The sequence below is a fragment of the Ostrinia furnacalis genome, unplaced genomic scaffold, assembly GCF_004193835.3.
Source record: "Ostrinia furnacalis isolate ACB-3 unplaced genomic scaffold, ASM419383v2 OfSCF6011, whole genome shotgun sequence".
Taxonomy (NCBI): domain Eukaryota; kingdom Metazoa; phylum Arthropoda; class Insecta; order Lepidoptera; family Crambidae; genus Ostrinia; species Ostrinia furnacalis.
In genome coordinates, this window is record NW_021136250.1 from 33,697 (window position 1) to 43,878 (window position 10,182).

Here is a 10,182-nt window from a genome sequence, read left to right on the forward strand (position 1 = left end):
AAAGTTTTAAATAGGGATGAAAATATGTGGGTTACACATTATTTTGTTTGCCCTCAGGAGAAAAGACGTAAGATGGAGGAGGAAAGGAAAAAGCAGGAGCGTGAAGATGCAAAGTTGGCAGAACGATTGCAGGCTGACGAAGACAGACGAGACACAAATCATCCCACGCCACATTTGATGCATGCGGTATGTTACATATTATCTTGATATATTTATGTCTGTTCTCTGGTATCCATAGTACAAGCTTTGATTAGTTTGGGACTAGATGGCTAACTGAAAAAGTATAAGTATGCGTTAAATCAACAAGACTTTTTCAAGTCTTGTTCTGGCTGCTACAACTCCTGTGTAGCCAGAATCTACAGCTTGACTGCCAATAGAAACACAACTTTTAAATCCAGGCAAACTTCGAATTCCACTGTCCATCGTGACTAAACGCTCGACATTGGCAAAACCAGTGTGCTTCAAATTCGCGCCATTGAAGCCATTACACAGAATAATAATAATAAATAAATAATGGGGTCCTTTGTAGAGTGCAGACTGGACTTCTTAAGGCCGGGTAGCAGAGAAAATGGCGAAAATGAGGTTTTCATTTTTCATTTTTGAGGTACTAAACAGTAAAATTAAAGGCTAAGATTTTTATTGGGCATAGTTGAGGATATTTTCGAGGGCTATTAACGGATGGAAACACGATTTGATGAAGTTGACTCGATAGAATAAATTCCCAAAGTTACCTCTATTCGTTTTCTATTTATGGTTTTATTTTTAAAATAAGCGATTTGAGATTCTAAATCTTTTACTAAACTAAAGTTCAGAAATAACTTGAGGGCTTTTAACGGATGAAATTTTTATATTGCGTCTTATTTAGTTACTATGTTAAAAAATGTGGAAAAAATCGTCCATGACGGCTTGGACAATCTCAATCAGTCGCGCGGTGGCGCTTACGGAGGACGGACGCGTGTCAGTTTTTTGGCCGTGACAGTTCGCGATTTGTCAATATTTTTGACAATGATGACTTTGATGAGTCACAGTATAATAATATCAGTGTTACTGGAGAAAGCTTAAATTTTTGATAATTAAAAATTATCAATTTTGTCTACCTATTGAAATTTAAATCGTTCGCATCCTTTTAAACGAAGACTCTACTCATGATACATAGTACATTCCTCAAATATGAGACAAAACCAATGAGTTAAAATTACATTTTAATAGTACCTACATACAATCGTCTTACACTCTTTAGAAGAGCACACTGACACAAATAAATAATAAAAAATACTGTCTAAGGTCTGTAGCTAAAGGTCTAAGCTGTAAGATAGAAGAATCTTCTAGCCAAAAAGATGGCAGATGCAGCAGATGTCAACGGATTTAAAACTGGAGTTCATATGACTCCTTGTAGACTTGAGTCTCTAGAGCGTCCCTTCCTCCACCATGCGTAAGAATTTTCACAAAAATACTGTCTAAGGTCTGTAGCTAAAGGTCTAAGCCGTAAGATAGAAGAATCTTATAGCCAAAAACATGGCAGATGCAGCAGATATCAACGGATTTAAAACTGGAGTTCATGTGTATCCTTGTAGTTTTGAGTCTCTAGAGCAGTGGTTCTTAACCTTTAAGTCATGAGGGACCATTTTACCAAATTTCTGTCTTGTCAGGGACCACCTCATAATCGGTCAAAACCAGTTTGACTGCAAAAATCAGTTAAAAGTGGTTTTGACCAAGGTGTGCAAGTGCACATCGTGGACTACTTGGAATGCCTCCAGGGACTACCAGTGGTCCGCGGACCACCGGTTAAGAACCACTGCTCTAGAGCGTCCCTTCCTACACCATGCGTAAGAATTTTCACAAAAATACTGTCTAAGGTCTGTAGCTAAAGGTCTACGCTGCAAGATGGAAGAATCTTCTAACCAAAAAGATGGCAGATGCAGCAGATGTCAACGGATTTAAAACTTGGAGTTCATGTGACTCCTTCTAGACTTGAGTCTCTAGAGCGTCCCTTCCTCCACCATGCGTAAAAGTTTTCCAAAAATACTGTCTGAGGTCTAAACTGCAAGATAGAAGAATCTTTTAGCCAAAAACATGGCAGATGCAGCATATATCAACGGATTTAAGACTGGACTGGCACCACCTTGCAATGTCATCCTCTCATTGTTATCTGTAATGTAAATTATTTTTAAAATGTATTTAAAAAATAAAATGTTCGTTTTATTATTTCAATAATCTGACCTCTCAACTCAACTACACTACACAAACACCTTTGTTCGCAACTGTACTGACGAAACCTCGATATTATACCGTTCATTTAAGATGGCAAGCTTTTTGCTGCGGTAATGCACTCCAGGTAACCGTGTGTGATGCTTATTGCTCATAGTGATTTTCGATACAGAGCTCCGTACATACGTTATACATAAATTATGGAAATAAAACACCCAGACCAATACAAACAAATATGTACCTATGCAATTTTAGTATGATGTTTTTATTTATTAATAAACAAAAAGACTGAACAAAATTGATGCGTGTACTGATTAATGTAATTAACCACATGCAAAGCTTTGTGAATTGCAACAACTATAATTTATTATCCAAGCTCTAAATAATCGCTACTACGAGTAACATAACTGATTATAAAATGTTTTTCCAATCGCTCAAGCTCCCGAGGATCTACTGATAGGTCGGGTGACGTAATCTTGAAATTCTTTTAGCCGGCGCGGAACTTCCGGAAGGTCGGGTGACGCCACGCCTCTTTTTTACTTTGGCAGTTATATTCTATATTTATTCGATTCTAAAATATATTCCCAAAAATTTTGAAAGTTGTTTTAATTTGTATCACTTGGATATGATTTGTATTAGAAAGTGCTGTGAGTGTGACGCTTGAACGGAAGGAAGTCAACCTAACCTAACCAACTGCGTATTTCTATACTGTGTAGCCGCGAGAGCTCTTTGGCGCGCTGTCTTCGGCGAAGTATTGCGCGCGCAGATTTTGACAGCGCGAAATACCTACTTTAGCAGAAATACCAAGCCTTAACATTAATCTGTGTAAATAACCAGGAGAACTGGGCTGTATCGCCGTCAGCGCCGCCTGTAGACGGCGTCCTATACCCTGACGACTTCGCCGCCGAGCCACCGCGGGCGCCGTCCCATCAGTATACACCAGTGCCGCCGCTTATACCGCCTTCAAGGCCACAGAGGTAGGAAAAGTTCCATTTCAACTAAATTAGTAAGACACGGGTCTTAACGCGACGTTTATTAATGAGTTATATTATGTACTGTATATAATAAACGTCGCGTTAAGACCCGTGTCTTACTAATTTGGTAAGAAAAATGTTATCTATTTGTATCTGGACGATTCTAATAGAAGTTACTTTGAAGTGTTCTTTTATAATAGTGAATATTTGTATAAAACTTTGAGGATAAATTATTGGTTTTTAATGTCTAAAATTGTAGGAGGATAACTATACTGGAAATAATAAGTATGAGTGATTTTCCATTAAGATTACCTAAGAGAATTTTATACTTAGACATTAAATTTTGTTTTAGTGAGGCTTTAACTTACTTACTAACTTTGACTGTTGAACTAGGGCTCCCGCAAAAGATCACAACGGCCGGCTGCTTAGCCTAGAGTTGAGAATCCTGTAGAGTTCTATTTTTTACTTTGAGCGAGACTAAGCCGTATGTTCATGCAATAAGGCGCATTTTGCACATTCAGCAGCGACAGCACGTTCTACCCGGCGCCGCTTTAGACGCGGCTGGTAAATCTCAACTCGCATGTTAGTATTAAAGCCATAAAGTTAAAAATCAATTGAAGTTGAGTTCTCATTTTGTCGTAGATTACGCCTTATATCCTCGCTATAAGGTGTATATTTCCCCAGCACGTTTGACGCGGCGTCGCTGTAGTAAATTAGTAACTCGTTAAAGGCCTATTGAGTTGAAAATCCTTTGAGTGGTATTTGTCATTTTGAGGCAGTCTGGCCCGTATGCACACGGAATAAGGTGTATATTTCCGTATCCAGCAGCGACAGCACGTTCGACGCGGCGCCGCTATCGGCGCGGCTGGGGCTGCGGCCAGTACGCGTGCCGGCGGCGCTGTTGCCACGCTTCCTACAGCTCGCGGCTCCTAACACGGCGCGGAATACTGAGACCTGCGGCATCTTAGCTGGCGTGCTGGTTAGTACTTAACCACATAGGAATAAGGTCTATATTCGCATGCAGCAGCGACAGTGTATGTTATGCGGCGCTGTTGCCACGCTTCCTACAGCTCGCGGCTCCTAACACGGCGCGGAACACTGAGACCTGCGGCATCTTAGCTGGCGTGCTGGTTAGTACCCAACTACACAGGAATAAGGTCTATATTCGTCTGCAGCAGCGACGCGCTTGTGATGCGACCTGCGGCATCTTAACTGGCGTGCTGGTTAGTACTTAACTTCACAGGAATAAGGTCTATATTCGCATGTAGCTGCAACAGCGCGTGTGATGCGGCGCTGTTGCCGCGCTTCCTGCAGCTCGCGGCTCCTAACACGGCGCGGAATACTGAGACCTGCGGCATCCTAGCTGGCGTGCTGGTTAGTACTTAACTACACAGGAATAAGGTCTATATTCGCATGCAGCTGCGATAGCGTGTGGTGCGACGCTGTTGCCGCGCTACCTGCAGTTGGCGGCTCCTGACACGGCGTGCAATACTGACACCTGCGGCATCTTAGCTGGCGTGCTGGTTAGTACCCAACTACACAGGAATAAGGTCTATATTCGCATGCAGCAGCGACGCGCTTGTGATGCGACCTGCGGCATCTTAGCTGGCGTGCTGGTTAGTACTCAACTACACCGGAATAAGGTCTATATTCGCATGCAACTGCAGCTGGCGGCTCCTAACATCGCGTGCAATACAGAGCATGCGGCACCTGCGGCATCTTAGCTTGCGTGCTGGTTAGTACGCCACACCATTACCAGACAAGGGCCTAGGCACACCACGTTTTTTTAGGACCCATTTCACTCTTAAACACTTTACGGTTGCTTGTCAGATGGGCTGTGCTGCTTATTTTGTAAAAATCCAAATTCAAAAATGTGTCGACAGCATTAATAACCATGCCAACCATATAATGTGTCCCATGCACACATTATAAAATGAATTTCAATTTTGACCTAGGTTCTCTAGGTTTGGTAATTATAAAATTCTATGAATAAACCAATAATTAATCATTTGTCTCCCTATGTCTCTCTCTGTTCTGCTCTGCTCCTTTCTCTTTATCCCGCTCATCTATATAAATAAAAATGAATTGATGTTCGTTAGTCTGATTAAAACTCGAGAACGGCTGGGCCGATTGAGCTGATTTTGGTTTTAAAATGTTTGTCGTAATCCAGGGTAGGTCTAAACGGTGAGCAAATACGCGTGCGATATTGTTTTTCTGTGACAGACAAAATTTCACGCGGGCGAAGCCGCGGGCGGAAAGCTAGTTTTAAATAAAGTTATCCAGTATTAATGCTGTGAAACAAAACGCTCTTTTTGCAGGAGCGTGACGAGCTCAAGATCACGCACGTGGTGGTGCCGAAGCAATCAGGTACTCCGGACTCGTGCAGCACTACCAACGAAGAGGAGATCTTCCACTACCAGGACCAGCACAACCTCATCACGCTCGGCTGGATACACGTAAGTGTAAAATGATTTTTCTTGTCTCGATTACTACAAAGCATGTCCCAAAAACAAAATTTCCATGCTCCCAGCGCCATTTTTTTCCAAAAGTTAGTAACACGTTAGGCCCAGAACAGACGGTGAAACGCAACTGCAACGAAATTGCAACTACTAGTTATTTTTGAGTTGCATCTAAGTTTCTGCCATAGCGTCCGTTGAGAGACCACACATGACGCGACCAGTTTGAAACTTTCAGTTTCAGTTTCATTCATCAGAATCATAACAAAGTTGCAGTTTCGTTGCAGTTGCGTTTCACCGTCTGTTCTGGGCCTTACTGTTACCTCCTTATTAAAGAAAAGTTACACCCGGGATGAACACTGGATTAAAATGACATTTCCATATTAAATGACTGGTGTAACTTTGATTAATAAGGAGGTACTGGCTTTTTTGAACGCAAAAAATACAAAATACAAATGTTCAAATACAGCTTGATCAAAATGTATAAAACAGCAGATTTTATTGGGACTCAGGAGTTAGTCCCATAGTGAATGTTGTAGTCCCATAGTGAGTCCCATAGTGTTCATAAGTAAAATATCGAGACGGTAAAAAATCATCCTGTATATTTTTTCTAAAAGTTAGTAACATAGGCGTATAGAGTAACCTTGTATATTGTGTTCTATGGTTGACGTATTAAGGTTTACTTTGCTTTGCTAACAGACGCACCCGACGCAGACGGCGTTCCTGTCTTCGGTAGACCTTCACACGCAGGGCGCCTATCAGCTCATGATGCCGGAAGCCGTCGCAATCGTGCAGGCGCCCAAGTACAACGAGTGAGTACCTTATCCCATTGATTTAAGATTCATAATGCAATGGTGTCGGTGGACCTTCACATACAGGGCTACACAACTAGTTGGTAAACTCAATCGTCACTAGTTCACAAACCTTACCCCATTCTTCTTCTTCTTTTCGTGTCGACAACAAACCTACACAGTGTCAGCCCAAAACTCCGCCACAAGAGTGGCGTTGTCAGTAGCACTCATCAAATCCTCCTGAGTGCAGTTGCTTGGGCACTCAGGGCACGACATCAGGTGCTTCATCGACTGGGGAACAAAACTGCACCTGCACTCCATGTTTAAGCCATCCAAGAATCCCCACCTGACCAGATTGTCCTTACTACGGCCAACCTGCGTCCGAAGTCTATTTAAAGACTTCCAGTTAAGCCAGGGGAGCTCATGTCCAGGTGGAGGACTCTCAGACACAGGGACAAAAGGGCAGGGGAGATCAGCTCTCTCGCGTCATAACCTGCGTCTCTCTTTTGACCGATCGTCATGAAGGAGTTACCATTACCAGGCCTGTTCATCTCCGCGAGTTTACATCGAAAACAAAACACGCACGATGGCCCACCTACAGGATACTATTCGACAAGGCCTCACATACGAGCGAACATTGACTCATGCACGCGTATTCTTGTGTATGATGGAAGAAAATAAAGAAAATGGTGTACTAAATACTGTGCAGTATTTAACTGCCTAAATAATAATAAAAACACAGAATGTACTTTTTTAAGTTGCCTCAAGACACTGAGAGGTAAATAAGTAGTTAATATTATTCATGATAATTCATGCTAAATCATGTATTTCCTCCGCCATTTTCCGCAGTTTGGCACCTCACGTCACATCATTTTACCGAAGTCAGCCCTATAGCTTCGGCGCAGTGCCGATCACTGACGTTTGTCAACAAAATGGTGCTTGACTCTTGAGACAGGCTAAATTACACCATATTGTTAATGACATTGAGCATACATTTTTTTAAATACCTTCGCGAAGTAAAACTTTATGTACGTAGTACTTATTATTATTCTGTGCCATTACCCCATTAGTTTAAGGTTCAAAATTAAAAATGTAGACTAGTTGCTACTTTGATTGCATTCCATATTGCTTCTTATTTCGTTGCAGGACGGGCTATTTCGCTTTAACGCCGGAATACGGCATGGACTTCATCGCCAAGTGTCGCCAGACGGGCTTCCACCCGCATCCCAATGACCCACCGCTGTTTTATGTAAGTTTAAATAAAATATTACTTGTAATTTTTAATATTTAATACGTTAATTATTTATAAGCCCGATAAGCCCTTACAATTTAGCTCACAATTCACTTGTGTGTGATGGGAGTGAGATCACCCTAATAGTCGACAGGGATTGAACTACATGTTTTGACATTTTTTTAATGAAATGTTTACTATCTTACTTACTTCTTACTTTTGGATCTAGTGATTTTTTTTTTGTAAAGCTATTTATGTATAACTGTGTAAAATTGGAAACCTTTTCATTCAAAATTGCACCTATTTCAGTACACAAGATACAGCAGGGCAAAGCTTGAAGTGCTTTAACTAATACATGAAAATTATTGAATTCATTTTATAATCGTTTTGGATTTTATAACGTGTATAATTCAAATAAAATATGCTGTTTCAGGATGTCAAACACATTCGGCTAGACCACACAGCGCCGGTGGAAATGGTGGACCTCAGGAGATGAGCTCACCATCCACCCACGCTCGCCGGTAACACGCATTTATAGTATTACTGTAATCCGATTGCAGTAACTTGTATATTACATCATGTAACGCTCCTCGAGCTTGTAGATATTACAGAGTATTTTATTTATTGCCCGAAAATGTTGTTTACCTACTTTAAAGTTATGGCCGTTTAAGGGATCACGCTAATATTTTCTATTTAGATTTGCAATAAGATATTAAAGTTATTTAAAATTATTTTAAAATAATACACATCGTGTGATTGAATTAACGAAAAAGATGTTGATTTTTTCAACACCTACAGTAGAATAGACACTTTGATTATTTCAATTAAACTTTCTGTCAATAAAATGCGTAAAATGAGAAACTATGTAATCACAAAACAAAATATTTAGCAACACACCTAACAACAAAACGCTCTTCACTCGCATTTACTTTACCGTAGTTATACAACCCGCGCGACATTTCGATTAAATCAACAACATTTCTTGTTTCTCTCTTTACACCTCGCACGATTATTAGAAATCTACTTTACAGTTCTTGACACCATGAATATACGGTAGAAATATGATCGGGTGTTGAAATAAAAGTGTCATGATAAATAATGATATTAAACTTCCCAAAAACAAAACACGAATATAAACAAAGCTCACATTTTGTATGCACTTTACTAATTCCATAAATACTAGGTACCAGTGGACGTTCGTCTGTCTTTGTCAATTAATGTCTTCTTCAGAGTGGTAAGAGCTCCCTACTTTATCTCTAAAAGATTCGTTTATTACGCGCGTGATATTTTAAGGCACAGACGAAGACTGACTTATATGTGTATCATATAAATCTTCGAATATTCCATAGTACTTTTTAACCTTTAACCAGGCTACAAAAATAAATTTTTCAACCGTATTTTCACAGCATAAAGTTCAAATTGATGTGGGCTCTATAGCTTCCAAAGCCTGGTTAAGGGTTGTCTACGTTCCACGTCTGTGACAAATTCGAATTAACACTGTGATTTATATTAACAATTATTGTTTATAGCGTTAAATTGTTAAGTCATTTGTTTGTTCTGTTTATTGTCCATAAAAAGAAGAACATTTCATTTCAACGCATTTTTAAATACCAAAATAATGTTTTGTTTTAAAATACAAGTCAAACTTGTTATCTTTAAGTTCTCTAACGTTAATGAAAATATTGTTTTGTTGTTCTAAGTGTAAAGATTACGTTATATTTTGTTATGAAGATGATATTATCTAAAATGGTCTAAATATTTCTTACTTTGTCACATCACATTCTATTTATTAACAATGCTTTTGCTTTACACAAAGTTTTAGAGGTTATGATCACTTCTTATTAACCCAGGGTATAGTGCCATTTGTAAGAGAATAGGTATAAAAAAGAAAAATAGACGCTTTCCGCATTTGTTAAGATAAGTTCAAGTAAAAACATAATTCGTCAAGAAATAATGCACTAACTCAAAATAAAAATCATGGCTAATGAGAATTCAGACTCGGTTTTTTAATTCAAACGATACCTACTTATAATTTCGTGAATTACATACTTCAAGATTTGTATACTGAAGAACTTAGAAGTTTTTAGAAGACTGAATTAGGCGATTACGCATTTATTAATTGAAAAAATATAAAGATAGATAATTTTGCTTTAAATAAATAATTACAATACATGGTTATGGTTTTGGTTACAATATTAGAAGGTTAGTAAGCTTTTCAGTTGCAAAGTCTAATATTCTAGATGTGTCACTGTCCACATGTTCTATATCGGTTGATCAATAAAATTGGACTTTCGAACCTATTCTTAATATATTTTTGCCTAATAAAATATGTATAACATCACAACTTGGTTAGAAAGAGATAAAATAACTGTGATTCGAGGATCGTTGGCCCATCTCTTTCCAACGGGCATTATGTATTATTTCTTGACGATATAAGTGTAATGTATTAAACTCATGTTCCGAAGCGTGTCTAATATAAGAGCAGAGTCTTATGTATGTGTGATTCATTATTAATATGGACC

The 10,182-nt window shown here is 39.2% G+C and overlaps 1 protein-coding gene across 3 annotated transcripts in view; it reads left to right on the plus strand.

Annotated features, from left to right (window-relative positions):
* LOC114361843 (STAM-binding protein-like A) overlaps positions 1–10,129 on the plus strand; it is a 20,297-nt gene extending 10,168 nt beyond the window's left edge. The window contains exons 4-10 of one of the 3 annotated variants that reach the window (XM_028317049.1): positions 58–186; positions 3,046–3,185; positions 4,008–4,161; positions 5,501–5,638; positions 6,338–6,450; positions 7,576–7,678; positions 8,094–8,156. In XM_028317049.1, the coding sequence (XP_028172850.1) occupies positions 58–186; positions 3,046–3,185; positions 4,008–4,161; positions 5,501–5,638; positions 6,338–6,450; positions 7,576–7,678; positions 8,094–8,156 (840 nt within the window). Of the gene's footprint in view, positions 1–57; positions 187–3,045; positions 3,186–4,007; positions 4,162–5,500; positions 5,639–6,337; positions 6,451–7,575; positions 7,679–8,093 lie in introns of all 3 variants that reach the window. The other 2 variants (XM_028317050.1, XM_028317048.1) reach the window with 2 other exon arrangements.
* The last annotated feature ends 53 nt before the right edge of the window (positions 10,130–10,182 follow it).